Here is a 24,699-nt window from a genome sequence, read left to right as displayed (position 1 = left end):
CTAATGCCTCCAGATCAGAAAAGAAGGTGGTTCCTGTCGCTTTTTTATGTTCCCTATTTTATAAAGTGGGATACGGATCTTTTGGCCCATAGATAATAAAGGGTGAAAGACAACCTTAATTTGTCAACGCTTTATTGTATGCTGGCTGGCTCTGAGCACTATGCGACTTAACTGCTGAGGTCATCAGTCGCCTAGAACTTACAACTAATTAAACCTAACTAACCTAAGGACTTCACACACATCCATGCCCGAGGCAGGATTCGAACCTGCGACCGTAGCAGTCGCTCGGCTCCAGACTGTAGCGCCAGAACCGCACGGCCACTCCGGCCAACTTACTGTATGCCAGAAGATGCAGTTCTACTATCCCAAAACCGGTCGTAAGCAATAAAATGTTGTTCAACAGCTGATGTACTTTATTCATTCTGGAAAAAAATGTATACTTCTGCTTCGGAAAGCCTAGAGGACACATTGCTCCAATAGTGACGCGAACTCATTAATGGCAATCACGATAATGATGCGGAGTAGCTGTTTTTTAAAAATAGTGTACTTTGCTGATTAGATGAAGTACAGTCGGCCTCTTTTCTTGTTTTACCAATTAGAAAATTTAAATTTAGCACTTCTGCAACGGTTGGTTACTATGAGCTTGGGGAAGCTGCACCGGACCAGCAGAGCAGGTAGCGCCTAACGAGGCGCGGCTATGCAAACCATTCGACGGGGCGGTTGTGCGGGTAGCGTGTACTGGAGGCGCGGTCCGACCCGCTCTGTGGCATCGATCCCTCAGCAGGTGCGAGCGAGCGGCCCGCGGCGGAGTCTTCTTTCTCAGCACAGTTACAGTACGAATACCCACCCGAGTGATTATAGCATAAAGGATATCTCGTCAACACCAAACCAGAAGGGCAACCGTCTCGGTACAACGCCGTTTCTTTACATTTTGAGATAAATAGCAGAGCTCACGTACTGCTCTACACCCTTACATTTCCATCATACTGCAGTTGAACGTCAGTGCCCATACAATAATTACCTACAGAAGTTAACACATTCTCAAAATATTAGAAAATAAATATTCGAGGAGATCATCTCTGAATATTTGAAGATCTACAAACTGTGTTAAATAGACAGCATGTTAAATACACAGCATTTTAAAAGAGCTGCTAGTACCTTGAGGCACAGAGCGTCAGTCTTGTAACCGTGAACTCACTGGTTCGACTCTCGCTATTAGCAACTTTTTTACTCTTATTTTAATTCTACGTTTATTATTAAGCAGAAATATTAATTAACGAATAATCACTGATCTTTCTTAATACAAATAACTTTTTATTTTTAATTGGAAATCAAATGAAGACAAATTTAAATATGATACAGATGTGTGAGATAACTTTTTGTTAAAAAAAATTATATGCTCAACAACCAAGAAAGGAAAGAAAGTGAAGTTGTGACATGATCCTAGCTGGGCAGTAGGGAAAAAAACCACCGTTAAGTCACCAAAAATAGAAAATAGTTTTATTTTCTGTTTGATGTTGGTATTTTTGCAACAAATTTTAATTTACCCAGAATACTTACATTTTCTTGTCGTCGGTAGTTTAAAATAAAAAAGAAGTTATTTTCATTAAAAACTGTGATTCAGTGTTTATCAATTACTATTTCGATATGATAGTAAACACAAAACTGAAATAAAAATAAAAAATAGGAACCCATTTGCCAGAATCGAACCAGCAATTCCGTGATCACAAGAGTACTCATTCAGATACCAGCGGTTCTGTTAAAACGAATGAACTAGTTGTATACTTAACAATGCTCAGAAATGTTCAGTTTCAATTCCTTGAAGTTTATTTTTTTTAATATTAAGTGTGTTGTACAGCATTCGAAAATTCATGTCTGGACAGCGTCCTTCAGATACTCCGTGGAGAAAGTGGATAGGTGTGGAGAGAGGGGGGGGGGGGGTCGCCTTCTAAGTTTAACACTACACATACCGGCCCTGATTTTACGCACTTTACTTATTTATGTTTCAGCTGTTCCCCTGAGACGCACCGGTTATCGTTAGCTTTGCTACGGTGAGTGATGCTGAGCAAGCAAGCTTCCATTGCGTCAGCTGCCCAGTCACGTGTCTGCCCCCTCTCCAACTACCACAACGTGCAACACAGGAGCACGTGCTGCGATGTGCCGGGGGCCGTGGTGACCAGAATCATGGACGTGAAGTAGCTACAAATTGTATACAACCTGTACACTATGCAACAAACTGAATAATTTTTTAACATTGTTTTCATTCACTGGTGTGATAACAAGTGTTTCATTGTCTACTTCACCCTCTTAGGGGCATTTTTTTTATTTGTTATTTTCACTTTCTAAAGTAGCGTATGTTCTTTCTCAAGGTTCAGATAAACTGCATGCCAAATTTCATCAAAATGGGTTCAGTGGTTTAGTCGTGAAAGCGTAACAGGCAAAGTTACTTTCGCATTTATAATAATAATACGGATTAATAAAAGGAATGATGAAAACTGTGGATGCACATCGAAATACATTAAAGAAGCAAAACTTTCTTTTAATGTGTAGAGCGGTCTAATTACAATTACTGTAGTAGTAAAAGGCACTTTGTGTGCCTATACCATGGTCCAGTCACATTAATGTGACCACCACCTATGTTCAACGTGAACGAGCAATAAAAATGGTTCAAATGGCTCTGAGCACTATGGGACTCAACTGCTGAGGTCATTAGTCCCCTAGAACTTAGAACTACTTAAGCCTAACTAACCTAAGGACATCACAAACATCCATGCCCGAGGCAGGATTCGAACCTGCGACCGTAGCGGTCTTGCGGTTCCAGACTGCAGCGCCTTTAACCGCACGGCCACTTCCGCCGGCAACGAGCAATAACCACAGACAGACAACAGGTGGTAGTACTAGCAGTGGAGGATATATGAAGCTTGTCGGGGAGGCGCCAAAAACAGTGCAGTCGTTGTCGTCTTGTGGAAATGGAGCGATTTATTTGACATCCGAAAGGGCGTGGTCACTGGCTTACGAGCCCAGGGTGGAAGTATTTCCGAAACGGCCGCCATAGTTGAAGTACACCGTGCATGGCTAAATGGTGCTGTCCAAAACCGATAGATGACGGCGGTGAAAGACGGCTGCGGTTAAGTGTGGGCCCAAACACATGTGCAACCGCTCAGTAACTGACAGCCCTTACGGGAAAGTGGCCACCAACAGTGTCTCCCAACGATCGTTTAGCGAACAGTTGCTGTGTGTGGTCTCTGATGCAGGCACTTGGTTCATACACCCTTGCTGGCTGCCGTTCATTGGCGATGAAGGCCAGAATTTGCGAGCCAAAACTGCAACTAACGCCCATCGAGTGGCGAAAGGTGGCATTTTCAGGTGAGCTACGTCGTCGTAGGAGTATATAGCGCGAAGCGTCCGAAACCAAATTGTCCGAGATGGAGGAGGGAGCGTTATGGTGTGGGGAATGTCTTCGCGGCATTCCCTGGGTGTTCTCGTGAATCTGGAAGGCACGACGGATCAACACAAATATGCATCTTCTTTAGGGACTGTGTCCACCCTTGGATGCAGTTTGTCCTTTCTCGTCACGATGGCATCTAGCAGCAGGACAATGCTACGTGTCGCACAGCTCGCAGTGTGCGTGCGTGGTTCTACGAGCACCAGGATGAGTCTGCCGTACTCCCCTGACCACCATACTGTCCGGATTAAAACCCAGTCGAGGAACTGTTGGACCACTTCGATCAAGATGTTCGTGCCTTGGACCCAGCGCAGCTCGCCACGGCACCGCTGTCTGTCTTCCTGCATCCATCGCAGCCGTCTCCGCCGCAAAAGGTGGTTATGCAGGCTATTGACACGTGGTTACGTTAATGTGGCTGGGCAGTGTACAACATGGAGTTACAACACGGGCCTATATCTGATTTATATGACTGTGTGTGGTCACTTGTTTACGAGACAAGTATTAGACATTCGGTAGCGTAGGAATAAGCTGCCAGGCAATCCACTGAATGTTTCCACGTTTCTACCAATGCTCAACTGCATTCATTCGCATTTTCAAACCAGTCACGACAGGAAGCTTCCTGGCCGCTGCGTGACTGCGTATGGGCTCGAGACAGCGAGCAATGCAGAGCAATTGCTTAGGAGAGAAATTTGGTGCTCACTGTGCATGAAAAGTGTTCTTGTAACCTGGAGTGTTGAAATGAAATGAAATGAAATGATGGTATGGAATTCGTGGCCGGGAATCCCGGCCAAATCGGGCGACTTGCACGTCGATGATGATGGAATGATGATGAGGACAACACAAAACCCCCTCCCTGAGCGAAGAAAATCTCCGACTCGGCCAGTAATCGAACCTGGACCCGCTGCATGTCAGTCAGACGCGCTGATAACTCAGCTAAACGGATGGACAACTTGCGTGTTGATTATATATCGCTGATCGTTGCTAGCAAACGATTTTTGTGAAAGTAGTTTTGTTATTTCACCCAACGACAATGTCGGAATGCAGTAACTGCTATCGACTACGTCACTTAATAGTTTGCCTTAGCCCGAAAGTCCGAGTTATGTATGGTAGCAGTCCACTTCAGACGGCAGTACTTTATCCCGAACCGACGCCTCACCTGTCAACGCACGGGGACGACGGAGTGGAGACGGCAGGCGAGTGCAAGTTGCAGAACACTGCGAAGTTTTCCCAGCGGTTCAACTCCATCTGCGACCATCACACGGCGTGCAGTCTCAGCACAACCGAGCTCGCAGCGGTAAAATTCGTAGTGGGAGGTTTTCAAAACAAATAAGTTAAACTGTCTCTTTGCTGTTCCACCCGCAGACGGAGCGAGGGAAAACCGATTGCCTCTGTGCAACCGTACCTGCCCTGACCTTCCGTATTGTGCCCCTAGAGCCGTACCGCGAGGTGGACGTTGGAGCAAGTAGTACAGCTCTGCAGCCCGTCGCGAATGCTGCTTCTCTGAACTCCCTCAACAGCGTTTCGAGTAAAGATCGTCCAATTACCGCCGAGCTTTGTCAGCTAAGCTCACGAGAATTTCCCTATACTCTCAGACAGTGCCTGTCAAAACGTTTCAGATGCTGCAGACTTGAGATGCGATGAGCAATCAGAAACTGAGGGTTGCTCAACTGGCAACGTGTGGATACAATTTGGGAACTGCAGTAAGGCAAACAAATGGATCACGCAGCAGACGGCAATGAGAACAAAATGGACACGGTACGTACCCGTATGCAATCCAGTGGATGGCAGATGGACCAACACTCTTCCTTCTGACACTTTTACAGATAAGAATAATTACCCACACGATGAGGGGTGAGCAGAGGACATCAGAAGACATGGAGAAGAGAGACACATGCATAGGGCTCACGTATCTAAATCTTTGGAAAGTGTAGAGGAAGATTCTATCGAGCAGTGGATGTCAAACGGCAGGTCGATACGTACAGTACGCACATCAAAAATAAATTGCATAGTCTTACGACTTAAATATAAAAGACCCTTTTGGATGTAGAAATCTTATTAATCTTTAATCACTAGCATTTCTTGTTGATGACTCATTACGACGATTTGTGATCATTTTCACGTCGGTCTCTGTGGATAAAATGGTTCAAGAAACAGAAAAATTTTAATGGAACAAGACGCCTTAAAAAAAGTACGCAAGATGTTGTTGTTGTTGTTGGTGGTGGTGGTGCTGCAGCTTTTATTCCGAACACTCTATCCTGTGCAAGGCTCTCTATCTGAATCGGCTCACTTGCACCTCTAGTACTTGCACCGCATTGACGACATTGCAGAGGAGCCACTCTTGGTCAAATACAACAGCACAGTACGCATGCTTGGCTAGCACCTGCATTTACACTCAAGCATGCATTTCTCGCCCACCCGGATAGCCGCGCGGTCTAGCGCGCTGCGTCCAGAGCGGATTAGTGTCGAGGTCCGGTGCGCCGGCTAGCGGGTACGTGGTTTTTAAGGCGGTTTTCCATCTAGCCTGGCAGGGGAACGGTAATCTACGAACATGGAATCAGCTCACAAGCATGTACCAGAAGCAGCTTTAGGAAGTAATAACGAAAAATTTTTCTGTTTTTATAAAATGAAACTACGTGGTTCCAGAGACCTTTTCAGGTGTCAAACATCTATGATGGTAAATTTGTACCGACGTCAGGATTCGAACCTTGGTCTCCTGCTAGCTAGGCAGATGCGCTGACCACTGTGCGACGCAGCAGAGCTGTTCGAGTTTAGGAGGAACACCGAGAGGGCTGAGATGTGAATTTGTGTGAGGGGGACGGCGTGCTACGATAGTTCACGCAAGACCACTGTGACCGGTTGGTGTACTGGTTAGAGCGTCTCTCTAGTTGGCAAGCAGGCCTAAAATGTTCGAAAACCGGTCTCTCTACATATTTTCATTCCTCGCTTCAGCCTGCATATATACATTATCTGTTTTTTTACAACTTGCTATAAAAATGCAAAAAGTATCTATTTATTAGCTGGATGGTCGACGTCAATAAAGACAAAGGAATTAAAGAAAACAAAAAGAGAACGTATCTGGCCAATGACGATGGCCATGCAACGAGAGTGACAGGAATCTTTTCTTCTGAAAAGCGCGGAAAAACAATCTTTGATAAGTGAAGGCGATAATGGTTTTCGAATGTGTTATGCAATTCGAAGATGCAACTTCTGAGGGAGAACTTAGCAGAAGTGCCAGAACATTTGTTTCGGAGACACAAGATGGAGATGCCGCGCCTGTACTCTGGTAATTATTCCATGATTTTTCGGGAGTGGATCCACGATATTATTACCTCTTACACTGTGATGTTATCGCTACCAAAAGTATCTTTGAGGCATGTGTGTTTACTCCACAGAGTAAAGTCATTTAAAAATCTTGCAAGCGACTCATCTTGAGAATGGCTGAAAGGTTGTCAGAGAGAAATATCGGTACAAGAGTCGATCCGCGGGTAAGACTTGAGGAAACATGTTCGCTGCCTACCTGCATCTCTGGCGGTCCGCCCTCGTCGCGGATGAGCAGCAGGTAGGAGCCGCCGTCGCAGAGCACCTCCTTCTTGAAGCGGCCGCCCTCGGGCGACTCCTCCTGCATGTAGGAGCCGGTCAGGTAGCGGTGCACCAGCGCCGACTTGCCCGACGCCAGGCTGCCCACGATGCCCAGCCGCAGGTCGGGCACCGCGCGGCTCAGCGTCCACTCCTGGCTGTTCACGAACGAGTCTGCAACACGAGAAGGGCGGGTGCCGCGTCACAGAGGGCCCAGAAGTCACTTGAAAGTAGGCACGGAGGGCGGAGGGAAGGTAGTAGGAGAAGTAGTAGGGAGGAAGAGACAGAGTAGGAAGGTGAAGTAAAAGTGAAAAGACAGAAGAGAGAGTAGGAGGACAAAAAAATAGGTAGGAAATGGAAGAGAAAGCAGGAAGAGAAACGCGAGCGCGGGAAGAAAGACGATAAGTTAGAAAAGTACGCAGAAAGACGAGAAAGTAAGATGGGGTAACAGAAAGTAGGAAGAGGTAAGACAAAGTAGATAGGGGAAAGAGAAAATACTATGGTGAACGAGAAGTAGTAAGGAGAAAGAGAAATTAGTAATAAGAAGAAGAGAACAGGAAAGCTTAAGTACAACTATGGAGACGAAACAGAAAGTAGAAAGAGGAAACAGTAATTAGGAAAGGAGTTCAGAAAGGAGCAGAAAGAGAAAGCAGGAAGAGAAACGAGAAAATTGGAAGAAAGATGATAAGTTAGGAAGAAAGAGGAGACAGTAGGAAGAGATAAGAGAAATCAGGAAGAGGAAAGAGAAAGTGAGTAGATACTGTAGCGAGGGGGAAGAAAACTCAAGAAGGGGGAGAGAAAGTACAGACTGTCTATAAAACAACGTCCCCGTTTCATTGGTATACCGTAACGGTTTAAATTAGGTTATTTACAGCAAATCATACAGTGCCCCGTATCGAGAGAAATAATTACTAAACGGCAGCGTCTAGTGAACTTAAGTGAAACAATATCTGATTTTACTGATTGAAACATCTATGTAATACAGCTATTCATGAATCTAGTAACTAGTACTCAGATAAAATTACGCACGGCAACACTGTTAGAATATTATAAAATAACATGTAGGAGTGTTAAAATCTCTCTTGTTCTTTAGCTCTCGCTTGCGCTCTTATTCTCTTACAATTGGATCTTGATGGGAATTAGGTCTTCCTTTATCACTGTCGCTGAGCTGAGTTAATAACTGTGAACACGTACTGTTCATTAAAACAAAATAAACTGCGTGTTACGATTACGCCATTTGAAGATCCTCTTTCATTTTGGATAAACATAAAAAAGAGATTTCATTTACAGCAAATGAGAAAATTAAATACGAAAGCTTTTCGTTTGGTCCGCGAATATTTCAAAAGCCATTTTGTGTGTAATTACTGTTTACTTACTACATTTATTAGAACCAGCAATCATTTATTTTGCTCGAACTACTATAATTTTTGTTAGTGCAATTGTTACAAAAGTAAACGTCATTTCTTTTCACGGTCTATAAAATACCAAACGAATTGTTTCCACGGTAACTGTGGGACGAAGCTATTTTGCAGTTTTAAAGTAAATGAAAATTAACATTATTGTTATCATTCTTGAGTTATACGAAAATAAGTAGATTATACCTCAGACAAAAAGAAATAGGACCCACTTTTCTTATAACGTTACCGCCAAAGACAGAGTTCTAATAAATAATTTCACGAATCATTTAATGCTGTTGATTATTAAGTAATAGAAAGTATAAAGTCGATTTCACATAATTACAGACAGTAATGATATAATACATCAAACTGAAGATAAACTCACGCAGATTTTCTTAAAAGTGTTCCAAATGTGCACCTTATGTTATACGGTGCATATTCAACATAAAATCCAATTCTTCCCACATTTTGGTTAACTAGTCTGGAGTAAAGCACATAATAGCCTAGCCTCTTCATTTCTGTGTCTCAGCTCTAGTAAATCATTATGAAGTGCCGAAGCGCGTACACGATCTTTTAGGAAGCCCCAAAGGAAGAAATCTCACGGTGTGATGTCAGGTGAACGTGGAGGCTGGCTGAAAAGAACACTGAAGTACTGATCATCACGACCGACCCCAACGGTCAGGCACCTGGACGTTGAAATACTCTCGTACAGAGAGATGCCAACGGGGTGGATCTCCATCTTGTTGCTAAATAAAGTTCTCGGGTTCACCTTCCACCTGGAGAGCGAGCAACTCTGACGGCATATCGAGAAAAGCCGAAAAGAAAATGGTCCGTACAGCTGAAGTTGTGGCACAGTGCGGAACCTCTCTCATGTTGCACAAGTTCATGATGATGTCCTTACCCCCAGATACGAACATTATGGATATGTATATTCACACTTAGATGAAACGTTGCCTCATCACTGAACAGCACGCGGTCAAGAAAGTAGTCTTCCCGCAGCAACATTTCACTTGCGAAAGTTTTAACGTACACCACAAAATGGTTCAAATGGCTCTGAGCACTATGGGATTTAACATCTGAGGTCATCAGTCCCCTAGACTTAGAATTACTTAAACCTAAGTAACCTAAGGACATCACACACATCCATGCCCGAGGCAGGATTCGAACCTGCGACCGTAGCGGTCGCACGATTCCAGATTGAAGCGCCTAGAACCGGTCGGCCACACAACGTACACCACAGTGATTCGGCTTTATACCGGTATGGATGAACGTGTGAACGATCTCTTAAAACTTTCCACACTGACATCTTTCGCAACTGAAGTTCAACAATTGGTTTCCGAACAGACTTCTTAGGACTACAAAGGTAAGACGATCTGAAACGGTCAACGTGTTCTTCAGATACCTTTTGTCGTCCCGTGCTTTCCACTTTACGAACAAATCCGGTCGTTTCGAGCTGACTATATCGCCGGTGGATGTTTTTGACACATGGGGGATCACAATTAAACTTCAAACAAAACCAAATTTGACTTGAAATTACAGATTCACTGCTAGCAAACTGCAGAACACGCTTTCCGCCGAGGAGTCGACACTTTACGCATGCTGCAGCGCAAGCGGGAAAGCAACAAAGCATCTACACATACGTCGACACTCCACAAGCCAACATACGATGAGTCGTCAAGGGAACTATGTACCACTATGTTCCACTCGCATATGGAGCGAGGGAGAAACAACATTCTATTTGCCTCTGTACGAGCCACAATTTCTCGTGTCTTATTTTTCTGCTCCTTACGTGAAACGCGTTTTGGCGACAGCAGAATCGCTCTGAAGTCAGCCTCAAATGTCGGTTCCTTAAATTTTCCCAATACGAAATGAATCCCTCCAGGAACTGTCATTGGAGTCCCCGAAGCATCTCCGTAAAACTTCCGTGTTGTTCGAACCTACCCTACCCGGTAACATATCCAGCAGAGCATCTCTGAATTACTTCGATGTGTTCCTTTAATCCGAGCTGGTACGTATCCCAAACACTCGAGCAGTACTCAAGAATAGGTCGCACCTGCGTCCTTCATGCGATCTCCTTTACAGATGAACTATACTTTCCTATAGCCTCCCAATAAGCCCAGTCGATGATTCGCCTTCCCTGCCACAATCCCCACACGCTCGTTCCATTTCATGTCGCTCTGAAACGTTACACACACATATTCTAACGACGTGACTGTGTCAGGCAGGACCCTACTAATGCTGTATGCACATATTACGGATTTGTTTTTCCTATTCATTCGCGCCAACTTGCACTTTTTTACATTTAGAGCTCGTTGCCATTCATCACACCAGCTAGAAATTTTGTCTAAGTTATCTGGTATCCTCCAACAGTCGCTCAACTTCGACGCCTTCCCGTACGCAACAGCATCACCAGCAAACAACCGCAGGTTACTGCCCACCCTGGCCGCCCTATCGTTAATGTATACGGAAAATAACAGCAGTCTTATCACACTTCCCTGGGGCACCTGACGATAAACTCGTCTCTGAAGAACACCAGCACTTATACATACGCTTATCTAAAAATATTTGACTTCCTCTTTGTGTCGTTGTAGCAACACTCTGCAACCGTCACACGTGATACTACTAAAATTTACAACTGGAACATTCTGCTGCGGACACCCCGTACCATGGTACTAGGGAAAGGGAGAGGAGGGAGGGAAAGCTGGTGGTGTGGCAGGGAAAAGAGGGGAGAAAAAGGTGGGGGGGGGGGGGGGAAACGAAAGATGAACGGCGAGAGGGTGAAAAAACGAGGCGAGGAAACAACGAGGATTAGAAGGGCAGAAATGAGGCAGATACGGAAAATAATGAAGACTTGTAATAGGAGACGATGGGGTGAGCGCAAGAGATGGGAGAGGAGAGTATGTGTGCGTGTTGCGGCATGCCAGACGCTTTGGCGGCAGCGAGTGCGTTACGCAGGCAGCAACAGAGCAATGCGCGCACTTGGCATCGACACGCACACGCCGGCTATACTTGGCCCCGCCGGAATATTCCGCTCTTTGTTGTCCCGTGTGTGTCTCACAGCTGCAAGTAGCACCATCAGAATGCTTCCTCACTCACAATGGCGACTTTCGTTAGTCACACCACCACTCGTCTAACGCATTACGCAATACCGCTCACATCTATTCCTAGATTGCTTGAAGGCGTTTCCTCATATGCCACGCTAAATACAGGAAACAAACATCGGGGCATACAAATACCTTCTGACATATGTGGCTGTCTCGAAGTCTTTTCGAGTGAGAGAGCCCAATACGTTGTCCTGGACGGCGAGGAATGGTCAGAGATGAAGCCAACGCTACAAGTGTTGAATGTCTGGTCCTGTACGTACACAATCTAAGACTATTTGCCGCTTTCACTACTGTGTATGGGAATGTGTTTGACTGTACGTTAGAGCTGTAAAGTTTCCTTAGGCTATCGTAGACTACCACAAGAGTACCGTGGTTTTCCTAATAGCTTTGCTCATTTAATGGCGTACCAACGTTACCTGTACGTTAAGTGTGTTGCATCCCTATCAGGGGCTCATAACGATCGCTTTCTTTAGATATGCGACCGGCGTCTTACTAGATTCCCCTAAAACTGAAATGTTGAACCGTCTATAAACTGAGTGAGGATATAAAAAGCGCTGTGCAACCTTCGGAACAATTTTGTTCTATGTAGTTATTGTCCTGTCGACTACTTAAAGATAAACAGTATTTACAGCAAAACAAACTGTCGACGTTTAATTCACGTTTTGCTCGAAAATTGTTGATTTGTAATGCCAAACAGAGGGACATTACAATAAAAATAAAGGAAACGGTACAGATTTACCAAATAGCTCTAGAAAACACAATTTCCTCAACAAAAGGTAAAACAAAAAAAACAAAAAAAATGCAAACCAAAAGTACATCAAACATTGCTTCAGTACTTCGTAGAACTTACATACAACGTTTCTGTTATTCGCCGGCCGGAGTGTCCGTGCGGTTCTGGGCGCTACAGTCTGGAACCGAGCGACTGCTACGGTCGCAGGTTCGAATCCCGCCTCGGGCATGGATGTGTGTGCTGTCCTTAGGTTAGTTAGGTTTAAGTAGTTCTAAGTTCTAGGCGACTGATGACCTCAGCAGTTAAGTCGCATAGTGCTCAGAGCCATTTGAACCATTTTTGAACTTCTGTTATTCGTAAAGAGCTTTTGCGTTATCCCTAATAACAGGAAACTATTCGCTTTCATCATCTACATCTACATCTACATCTACGTCCATACTCCGCAAGCCACCTGACGGTGTGTGGCGGAGGGTACCTTCAGTACCTCTATCGGTTCTCCCTTCTATTCCAGTCTCGTATTGTTCGTGGAAAGAAGGACTGTCGGTATGCCTCTGTGTGGGCTCTAATCTCTCTAGTTTTATCCTCATGGTCTCTTCGCGAGATATACGTAGGAGGGAGCAATATACTGCTTGACTCTTCGGTGAAGGTATGTTCTCGAAACTTCAATAAAAGCCCGTACCGAGCTACTGAGCGTCTCTCCTGCAGAGTCTTCCACTGGAGTTTATCTATCATCTCCGTAACGCTTTCGCGATTACTAAATGATCCTGTAACGAAGCGCGCTGCTCTCCGTTGGATCTTCTCTATCTCTTCTATCAACCCTATCTGGTACGGATCCCACACTGCTGAGCAGTATTCAAGCAGTGGGCGAACAAGCGTACTGTAACCTACTTCCTTTGTTTTCGGATTGCATTTCCTTAGGATTCTTCCAATGAATCTCAGTCTGGCATCTGCTTTACCGACGATCAACATTATATGATCATTCCATTTTAAATCACTCCTAATGCGTACTCCCAGATAATTTATGGTATTAACTGCTTCCAGTTGCTGACCTGCTATTTTGTAGCTAAATGATAAAGGATCTATCTTTCTGTATATTCGCAGCACATTACACTTGTCTACATTGAGATTCAATTGCCATTCCCTGCACCATGCGTCAATTCGCTGCAGATCCTCCTGCATTTCAATACAATTTTCCATTGTTACAACCTCTCGGTACACCACAGCATCATCTGCAAAAAGCCTCAGTGAACTTCCGATGTCATCCACCAGGTCATTTATGTATATTGTGAATAGCAACGGTCCTATGACACTCCCCTGCGGCACACCTGAAATCACTCTTACTTCGGAAGACTTCTCTCCATTGAGAATAACATGCTGCGTCCTGTTATCTAGGAACTCCTCAATCCAATCACACAATTGGTCTGATAGTCCATATGCTCTTACTTTGTTCATTAAACGACTGTGGGGAACTGTATCGAACGCCTTGCGGAAGTCAAGAAACACGGCATCTACCTGTGAACCCGTGTCTATGGCCCTCTGAGTCTCGTGGACGAATAGCGCGAGCTGGGTTTCGCATGACCGTCTTTTTCGAAACCCATGCTGATTCCTACAGAGTAGATTTCTAGTCTCCAGAAAAGTCATTATACTCGAACACAATACGTGTTCCAAAATTCTGCAACTGATCGACGTTAGAGATATAGGTCTATAGTTCTGCACATCTGTTCGACGTCCCTTCTTGAAAACGGGGATGACCTGTGCCCTTTTCCAATCCTTTGGAACGCTACGCTCTTCTAGAGACCTACGGTACACCGCTGCAAGAAGGGGGGCAAGTTCCTTCGCGTACTCTGTGTAAAACTGAACTGGTATCCCATCAGGTCCAGAGGCCTTTCCTCTTTTAAGCGATTTTAATTGTTTCTCTATCCCTCTGTCGTCTATTTCGATATCTACCATTTTGTCATCTGTGCGACAATCTAGAGAAGGAACTACAATGCAATCTTCCTCTGTGAAACAACTTTGGAAAAAGAGGAGAAACATACTATTGAGTAAAAAATAACAACTATAATTATATGTACTTTTTATGTTTGTGCACGTACACTGTACTTGCATCAAAAGTAATTAGTTTCATTACATATAAGCGCAACTGTTGCGTGATCAGTTAATTTTTACTATTACCTGTTGTTGTGGTCTTCAGTCCTGAGACTGGTTTGATGTAGCTCTCCATGCTACTCTATCCTGTCCAAGCTTCTTCGTCTCCCAGTACCTCTTGCAACCTACATCCTTCTGAATCTGCTTAGTGTATTCATCTCTTGGTCTCCCTCTACGATTTTTACCCTCCACGCTGCCCTCCAATACTAAATTGGTGATTCCTCGATGCGTCAGAACTTGTCCTACCAACCGATCCTTTCTTCTAGTCAAGTTGTGCCACAAACTCCTCTTCTCGTCAATTCTATTCAATACCTCCTCATTATTTATGTGATCTACCGATCTAATCCTCAGCATTCTTTTGTAACACCACATTTAGAAAGCTCCTATTCTCTTCTTGTCCACTTATAAAATGAAATTTATATTTTTATGGATGAAAACTCCTAAGTGGACTAACACTCAACGATATGCTATTCTAATTATGAGCAAAACAAACAAACTATGAGAAGTCGTCGCGTCCCAGTTTTTCTTTTACACATTCATTTAAGTTTCTTTCCCTACCAATACTACCGGTAATTCCGCCATCTACTACGCCATTTACGTACGCTATCAAAATTACCGAACCGTGGTTTTACTATAACGTAACTCTACTATGAACAGATTCCGACTTGGACCGGGTTTTATGTTTCCAGCGTGCTTTAAATGTACATCAATATAAGTAAATGCAGAGGAGATGAAGCAAAATTACTGTAATGTCAGAAAACAGTACAACAATCGGTGCTGAGTTGCTGGAACAGTGAGGCACAAATGCACCGTCATACGGCGTAGTAATAGACGCTCACAGTGTGATCAGAAGAAGGTGGCAGACCGGCTCTCTGACAACAACTGCGAATAGTATGAGGCCTGTAGGGGAAAACGCGAAACTCAGTCCTTTGCTGCGATATCTTTGTACGTTTTTTTTTTTTTTTTTTTTTTTTTACCTTCCACGTCTCACTTCGTGATGAATCACTATATTGAGACAATGTGCAGCATTACACCCTCACGTGATAAAAGTCACAGAACACCACCCAGTGTCGTATCGAATCTCCTACTTTCCGGCGCAGTGGGACTCGACGTGGTATGGGCTCAACAAGTCGTTCGAAGTCCCCTACGGAAGTACTGCGCCATGATGCCGCTGTAGTCCGTAGTTGCGAAAGTGTTGTCGATGCAGGGTGTCGTGCACGAACTAAACTCTCGATTATGTCCCATAAATTACGATGGGATTCTTGTCGGGCGGTCTGGATCGCCAAAGTCATTCGTTTAATTGGCCAGAATGTTCTTCAAACCAATTACGGACAGTTGTGCTCTGGTGACGTGGCGGATTGTCATTCGTAAAAATTGCATCGTTGTTTGGGAACATTAAGCCTATGAATGGTTGCAAATGGTCTGCAATTAGCCGAAAAGAATCATTTCCACTCAGTGACCCATGTAAAAACAATAATTATGGAGCCAAAACCAGCTTGCACTGTGCTTTGTTGACAACTGGGGTCCATGGCTTCGTAGGATCTGCGCCACACTCGAGCCCTGCCATCAGCTCTCGCGTTGAGGACTCATCTGACAGGGCCACGGTTTTCCAGTCGTCTGGAGTCCAGCAGATATGGTCATGAGCCCACGTGGGGCGCTACAGACGACACGGTGCTGTTAGCCGGTCGTCTTCTGCCACAGCCCATCAACGCCACACTTCGCCGCACTATCGTAACGGATACGTTCGTCATACGTCCCAGGTTGATTTCTGCGTTTATTTCACCCAGAGTTGCTCGTCTGTTAGCACTGACAACTCTTTGTAAACGCCGCTGCTCTCGGTCGTTAAATGGCTCTGAGCACTATGGGACTTAAGATCTGAGGTCATCAGTTCCCTAGAACTCAGAACTACTTAAACCTAATTAACCTAAGGACATCAAACACATCCATGCCCGAGGCAGGACTCGAACCTGAGACCGTGGCAGTCGCGCTGTTTCGGACTGAAGTGCCTAGAACCGCTCGGCCACCGCGGCCGGCTCTCGGTCGTTAAGTGGCGGTTGTCGGCCACTGTGTTGCTAGGGGTGAGAGGTAATGGCTGAAATAAGGAATCCTCAGCTCACTCTTGGGTGTACCATGCATCCAGCTCCAACTACTATTCCGCGTTCAAAGTCTGTTAACTGCCGTCGTGCGGCCGTAATCACCTGGGAAATCTTTTCACACGAAGCGCCTCAGTAGAAACGACAGCTCCACCAATGTAATTACCCTCTTATACCTCGTGTACACGACACTACCGCCATCTGTGTGTGTGGATATCGCTATCCCAGTGTGTTTACCTCTGCACTAAAACGAATTACTTACTTGTTATCATTTCATACATCTCATTTTGTATATTACCTCACTCACTTTTACTATATTTCTCTTCTACTGTTTTATTAATACCAAGCATTATCTGATTGTATGCCTATATTACGAGGGCTATCCACAAAGTACATTACGTTTTCGTTTGTGTCCGTTAGGTGCGGGGCTAGCGCGGCCATCTTGGTGTCATGGCTCAGTCGGCATCCTGCCGTGCTAGTGAGAGGTTCGTGCTGTACTCCGTTGAGTTACTGTGACAGTTTGAAATGTCAGCGTTAATTGAAAATGCCGCGAAGTGTGAAGTGCGTCCTGTAGTAAGGTTTCTGACTGCAAAAAACTGTACACCGATAGAAATCTATCGGCAGCTTTGTGAAGTGTATGGGGACAACATAACCACTGAAGGTGGAGCGCGTCAATGGGTCATAAAATTTAAAAATGGCCGAACTAACGTTCACGACGAAGAGCGAAGTGGAAGACCCAGCATAGTGACTGCCGAACTTGTCGATAAAGTCGATGCCGCGGTCCGTGAAAACCGTAATTTCACAATAACGGAACTCTCTATGAGTTTTCCACAAATTTCACGAAGTTTGTTGCACGAAAACATTAGCGAAAAGCTTGGTTACCACAAGTTCTGTGCAAGATGGATACCAAAAATCTTGACAGAGATTCACAAAAATCAGCGAATGGCTGCAGCGTTAACGTTTTTGGACGCTTACGAGAAAGATGGCGACTTATTACTCGATCGCATCGTTACTGGTGACGAAACATGGGTTAAGCATGTGGACTGCGAAACAAAATTGCAGTCAATGCAGTGGGGGCACACAAATTCCCCCCAAAAACCCAAGAAATGCATGCAGACAATGTCGGCAAGGAAGGTGATGGCGACTGTCTTTTGGGACAGAAAAGGTGTGATTTTTGTGGATTTCCTGGAAAGAGGCACTACAATAAACTCTCAAAGGTATTGCCAAACTCTGCACAACCTCAGAAGAGCAATACAAAACAAGCGCAGGGGAAAGTTGGGCTCAAACATCTTGCTGATTCACGACAACGCCCGGGCCCACACGGCAAATGCCACTCGTGAAGTTCTCGAATCTTTTAAGTGGGAGTTGTTTCCTCATCCGCCGTACAGTCCCGACCTGGCACCGAGCGACTTCCACTTATTCCCAGCAACGAAGAAGTGGTTGGCTATGCAGCGTTTTGATGACGACCCACAGCTTCAAGAAGAGGTAACCATGTGGTTGAAGGCGCAGGCGGCCGAATTTTACGACGAAGGAATTTCCAAGCTCGTCCATCGCTACGATAAGTGCCTTAATTTAAGTGGCAACTATGTAGAAAAGTAGTATTTAAGTGTGGCTTTCATCTGTATATAATTAAAAAAATTTCCAATACTTTATTTATTTTTAATTCCAAAACGTAATGTACTTTGTGGATAGCCCTCGTACTATACGTCATTTGCGTATTTAACACTATATTTACACATGAATGTGTTGGAAATTTTTTAATAAATTTGAACTGACTTTACTCTATCGTTACAATATCCTCGACAGTTGTACATCGGGCTTACACTTATTGATTTCTGATGTACAGGGGTCTCAAGTTTACGCTAACTAGGCGTCGAAACTGGTTCCTTAAACGGTAAAATTTTTAGGAAGAACTACGGCCGCTTTTATCCTCGCTCTAAGAGTTACCCGCATCAGCCGCAGTCCTGCATCCACGTCTTCACAAAAGGAGACGAAGTAAACATTGTAGAATTCGAATCAAGAGGAACTGCCAACACGATACTCAGTGAAGCGAAGCAGCTTTAAACATTTAAGAAAGGCAAGGCTTCCAATTCCAGATCGTACACCAATCAGATTCCTTTGAGAGAGTGCTAATAAAACAGGTCTATACTTAAAACCCATATACAACCGCTCGCTCGTAGAAAGATCCGTACCCGAAAACTGGAAAGTTGCACAAGTCACTGCAGTAGTAGCCAAGAAAGGAAACAGGAGTAATCGACCCATATCACTAAAGTAGATTTGCAGTAGGATTTCGGAACAAACACTGTGCTCCAACGTAATTAATCACCTCGATGAAAACGATCAATTGACAAATAGCCAACAAAGATTCAGGAAATACCATTTTTGTCAAAACACAACTAGCTCTTTACTCTCACGATGTAATGAGTGCTACCGACACGGGATATCAACTTGATTCCATGTTTTTGGATTTCGACACCGTTCATCACAAGCTACTTCCAATCAAATTGCGTGCCTTTGAAGTACTGTCTCAGTTGTGTGACTGAATTCGTGAGTTATTGTCAGAAACCCAACAGACAGTAGTAACTGACCTATAGTCATAGACTAAAACATAAGTGATTTCTAGCGTTCCTCAAGGAAGTGTTACAATATGTCTGCTGCTCCTAATCTACATAAGAGACATAGGACAGAATCTGAGCATATCTCTTACATTATTTTTGCAGAATGATGCTGTCATTTACCGTCTTGTAAAATCAACACGACCAAAACCAATCGCTAAACGATTTAGACGAGATATCTGTATGGTGCGGAAAGTCGCAATTGACTCTAAATAATGAAAAGTTTGAAGTCATCGACATGAGCAGTAAAAGGAAAGCGCTAAATATCGGTTACACGATAAATGACTGAAGTTTGAAGGCTGTAAATTCAGCTAAGTACTTAGGGATTACAATTACGAATAACTTATAACTGGAAGGAGCACTTAGATAATGTTGTGGGGTACGCAAATGAAAGACTGCGATTCACTGGCAGGACACTCAGAAGGTGCGACACTTCCACTGAGGACACTGCTAACAGCACGGTTGTGCGTCCTCTACTAGAATACTGATGTGCCATGTGGAATGTGCATCACGTACAAGTGACGGAGACAATCGAAAAAGTTCAGAGAAGGGCAGCTCATTTCGTATTTTTGAGAAATAGGGGAGAGCGTGTCACGCATATGATAGGCGAATTGGTGTGGCAGTCATTAAAACAAAGTCGTTTTTCGCTGCGGCAGGAACTTCCTCATGAAAATTCGACCGCTAGCTTCCTCCTCACAGTATGAAAATATTTTTTGGCGCCCATCTACATATGGAGAAACGATCATCATAATACAGTAACAAAAAGCAGAGCTCCCACGGAAAGATTTAAGTGTTCGTTTTACCCTTGTTCCGTTGGATGGTTCAAATGGCTCTGAGCACTATGAGACTTAACATCTGAGGACATGAGTACCCTAGAACTTAGAACTACTTAAACCTACCTAACCTAAGGACATCACACACATCCATGCCCGAGACAGGATTCGAACCTGCGAGCATAGCAGTCGCGCGGTTCCGGACTGCAGCGCCTAGAACCGCTCGCCCACCCCGGCCGGCGTTACGCAGGGTCGGCATGGTTCCGGACTGAAGCGCCTAGAACCGCTTGGCCACATCGGCCGGTCGTGCCGTTGGAGATGGGAACGATAGGGAAGTAGCTTAAACGTCGTACGATGACCCCTCTGCTGGGCAGTTGATCGTGAACTGCAGAGTAATCAGTGTAGATGTAGAGGCACAAGGGCTATTTGGAAAATAAGGAACGACCTTGCGCCAAATGGAAACCACAGTGAAAATCCGATGAAGCTTTTCACAGGCGAGTCAGAGAGTGTCTCCAATATGCCCGGAGACAGTGTGACGTATCTCTTGTCGGTCTGAGCAAACAGTGCACGTAGTAAAGGTGCCGACAGAAAGCGGTGTCTCCCGCCAAATACGAGTGCCTGTGAGGGATTTCTGCTAATTTCACGCAGCCCGCCTAACATAACTGGCACGTATTTCCTTCTTTTGCTTGTGCCGTTTTTCCCGCGGATACGCAGGGTTCAAAAATGGTTCAAATGGCCCTGAGCACTATAGGACTCAACATCTGAGGTCATCAGTTCCCTAGAACTTAGAACTACTTAAACCTAACTAACCTAAGGACATAACACACATCCACGCCCGAGGCAGGATTCGAACCTGCGACCGTAGCGGTCGCACGGTTCCAGACTGCAGCGCCTAAAACCGCTCGCCCACCCCGGCCGGCGTTACGCAGGGTCGGCATGGTTAATCGGATGTGGCAATGTTAGTTGAAGGGGTGGCCGGATGCCCTTCCTGCCGCCACCCCTTACCCCGGGGAAGGAATTAGTGTACCCCAACTGTCTGCGACTAGGGTAATCCATGGAATAGTGCGAATGTGTTGACGTGTCTGCTAGCCGTGTAACTGAGGTGGGACGTGGGGACCAGCCCAGTATTAACCTAGGTGGATGCGGAAAACCGCCTAAAAACCACATCCAGGCTGACCGGCACACCGGCCCTCGTCGTTAATCCGCCGGGCGGATTCGATCCGGGGCCGGCGCGCCTACCCGAGTCCAGAAAACACGCGTCAGCGCGCTCGGCTAACCTGGCGGGGAACTGTCACGTATTTCCTTCTCCATCGTAATTCTCGGCCGCACACTGCAGGGCCAACGAGGACGCTACTGCAGCGTTTTGGAGGGGAAGTATCATACAGCCTGGAATTGGCTCCCTCTGATGTTCATCTCTGGTCAAGTGAATGAAGACGACATTTTGGTACATACAGCGAGCTGCAGTCCAGTATAGAAAACTGTCGCGAAAGCACAGGACGCTGCCTTCTATGACGAGGGCACTGGAAGGTTGCTACGAGAAATGCCTAAGTCGGGGCGGCGACTACGTAGAGAAGTAGCTGGAAGGTGTAGCTAACTGTGCCAAATAAGACAGTTTTGATTTTCACTGTGGTTTCAATTTCGCGACCGATCGTTCCTAACTTTACGGATAGCTCTCGTGTGCGACTGAGCAGAGGGGAGCTGGCTACCGCCTGCTACAGTAGAGTACAGAGCAGACTGTGTGTGTGTGTGTGTGTGCGAGGTGATCGGCGCTGCAGCTCACGCCCTGCTGCTTCCGGCCCATTGTCAGAGGACGGGCAGGCACAGTCGCAGTCGCTCACGTGGCGGAAGCCGAGCCTCGGCTGCTCCACGCATATGGCGGCCGGGCGGCCGACCTAACGGATAAGCCCTCTGCCGCCGCCTCTCTAGCTGGCGCGGGGCGGGGTACCCAGCACAACACTGGCCGCGGGCTCGCGTCACTGAGCACTACATCGACGTAACGACACAACTGAAGTACTCAAAACACTCACATTTTTATCAATGCGCGCGTTCCTCAAGGTTCCGTACTGGGTCCAGTCTTACATTTTAGAACTGGGTCATTATAAAGTTTTAGTTCGAAGGCTGTACACACCGTATGCCAAATACGCAAAATCGCTGTGAGCATTGAGGCAATCACCCTTCCGACGCACCACCTTGAAGTCCGTAACTGCCCGCTGCACGTCTTCGTCCGTCAAGAACCATCGAAGTCTTTTTCAAGGGATCAAAGGTGTAATAATAGCATGGAGAGACATCAAGACTAACTTCTGAGTTATCATGCAGCACTGACACCCCGTGGCGCACCATTCGACAGACATGCTGCCCCATACACATTCTTCATTCACCAGTGAGTGTGTGTCGGTGTTTATCCGTCGACAGCCAGGAAAAGAATAACAGCACGTTGGTCCACTTCGGACGCATTTGGTAATAGCGTCTCCATACCTCACGCTTCCGCGCTCACCGCACGCAAGTCAGAAAGACGCGAATGCCACACTAATCAGTTGATTACAAATGGCGTTTGGTTACATACTCCCATCGGACTAGCGCTACATTGCAGGAACGCCCTGAAACGGAAAGGCGACTGGAATCAAAATTAACAGTATTTACATTTAGTGCATCAGATTTGTTGATGACGTTGCAACAGTGGAGGGCTCAGAGAAAGAACTAAATAAAAAGCTTAAGATCTTAAATGGAGAGATAACAAAATTAAAGGCGAAAAACCTACAAGACAGAAACTTACAGTTACAAGTGGAGGTAAAATTACGTAAGAACAGGCAGTGAGCTAATCCAGGAAGGAACCGAATTTCACTGTCTCGGTAGCATTTTGGAGGTAAATGATACACGTCTCACGGAAACTGAGAGAAGAACAGCACTGGCCAACACTGGCTTTCAAATGGCTCTGAGCACTATGGGACTCAACTGCTGAGGTCATTAGTCCCCTAGAACTTAGACCTAGTTAAACCTAACTAACCTAAGGACATCACAAACATCCATGCCCGAGGCAGGATTCGAACCTGCGACCGTAGCGGCCTTGCGGTTCCAGACTGCAGCGCCTTTAACCGCACGGCCACTTCGGCCGGCAGTGGCTTTCAAAATAAGAAGACCGTTCTATTCAACAATAACATCGATGCCAAGAAAATATTTATACTTGAGTGGAGTTTTCCTGGAGGTGAAACCTCGACGTTAGCAACGCGGGAGAAACCTCACGTCGAAGCTGCGGAAATGGGGCTCTGGAGGCTAATTACAAGAAGTTAGCTGGACTGAGAGAAAAACGAATCAGACGGTTCTAAAAGGAACAGGATAGAAGAAAGAACTACTGAAAGTTATCGGTGAATGGACAGCGAAACTCACCGTACACAAACCATTTCGCTGCTCCTTGCATTCCGTGCTGTTACGACTGTACGGTGCTGCTCACGAAATGCCGCTGCCTGTACTGAGACACCGCGTTCCGCCCGACATGACACTGTCATCATACGAAGGCTGTTAGTTGATAAATTTGACTTTTGCCCATCTTACTGTCTTTTTCGTTCAATAAAGGACTGAATTTCTTTTCGTTATCCGCCACATTTACTGCGCTGCATCAAATTACGTAGGGGATTGCACGAAATTTTAAAGATTTTGCAGAGGTAAAAATGCATTGCGTGAACTATGCGTATGGCTGATTTTAGCTCATAGATTGCAGCGAACCAAATATAGGTAAGATATTGAAGTATTATTTGAAACTGAGAGCAGAGAGATATTTCATTTCGTTCTGGACTTTTATGTCAGACAGATGGTCACGAGCAACGCGCCCCTCCAAGTGCCTGAGCATTGTGAATCACACGGTCACAACAATAGTCAAATCTCGTAAACGAGTCAAGATATCGAGCCGAGGTTTTCTTGCCAATGGTAGCACGGAATGAGGCAGATCTGCTGTATCATTGAAGCTCGAAACTTTATGCAGCGAGGTGTGGAACTAACTCGTACACAGAGCAGTGGGGGATCGGCGGCTAGAGAAGCATCGGCGCACGTGTGCACATGGCAAACACCGTAGCAGGACGCGAATACACGTCCAAAGGCATGAAATGGTTCATCAGACACGATATTTTTCCACAAACGAATTTCGAAAGGAAGATCGTCGGGTAGAAACCGAGGGGACAACCGAGAATAGCCTACATACATAAGATCAGTGGCGTGAGATGTTCTTCATACACGGATATGACGCAGAAGCTGTGGCTCCGGAGACGAGGCTTAGCCTTTGGAAAGAAGACGAATTTTAACGAAATAATGCTAGCGGGAGCTTGTAGATAGCGGTCTGGCTGGGTAGCGCGCGGGACCTCAGGCGAACTGCAGCACTCGCTGGTTGTCTTTGACTGTGCCACGTGACTCCGAAACCACGTCACTCTCTGACGTGGCGGCTGTAACTTATTATTCCTCAAATTAAGGCCTGCGTTTGATACCATTAAACTTCTGTTGGCCAGGAATGCCCTTCTTGCCAATGGTAGCCTGCTTTAGATGTTCTTGCTCCGTCCGTCATGCGTTATTTTGCTGCCTAGGCAGCGGAATTCCTTAACTTCGTCTTCTTCGTGACCATCAATTACGTAGTTAAGCTTCTCGCTTTCCTGATTTCTGCTATTTCTCATTACTTTCGTCTTTCATTTACTTTCAATCTATAGTCTGTACTCAGTACACTGTTTGTTCCATTCAACACATCCTGTAAGTCTTTACTTTCACTGAGGATAGCGATGTCATCAGCGAACCTTAACGTTGATATCCTTACACCTTTCTTTTGTTTCCGTCGTTAATTCT

At 45.4% G+C, this 24,699-nt stretch overlaps 1 protein-coding gene across 1 annotated transcript in view; it reads right to left on the bottom strand.

Annotated features, from left to right (window-relative positions):
* LOC124718779 (centaurin-gamma-1A) overlaps nucleotides 1–24,699 on the bottom strand; it is a 327,380-nt gene that overhangs the window by 199,867 nt on the left and 102,814 nt on the right. Inside the window, exon 2 of the mRNA XM_047244390.1 lies at nucleotides 6,963–7,195. Coding sequence (XP_047100346.1) covers nucleotides 6,963–7,070 — 108 coding nt within the window. The 5' untranslated portion in view covers nucleotides 7,071–7,195. The remainder of the gene's footprint in view (nucleotides 1–6,962; nucleotides 7,196–24,699) is intronic.

This window comes from Schistocerca piceifrons, chromosome 10 (assembly GCF_021461385.2).
Source record: "Schistocerca piceifrons isolate TAMUIC-IGC-003096 chromosome 10, iqSchPice1.1, whole genome shotgun sequence".
Classification (NCBI taxonomy): Eukaryota; Metazoa; Arthropoda; class Insecta; order Orthoptera; family Acrididae; genus Schistocerca; species Schistocerca piceifrons.
This window is presented reverse-complemented; position numbering and strand designations above follow the sequence as displayed.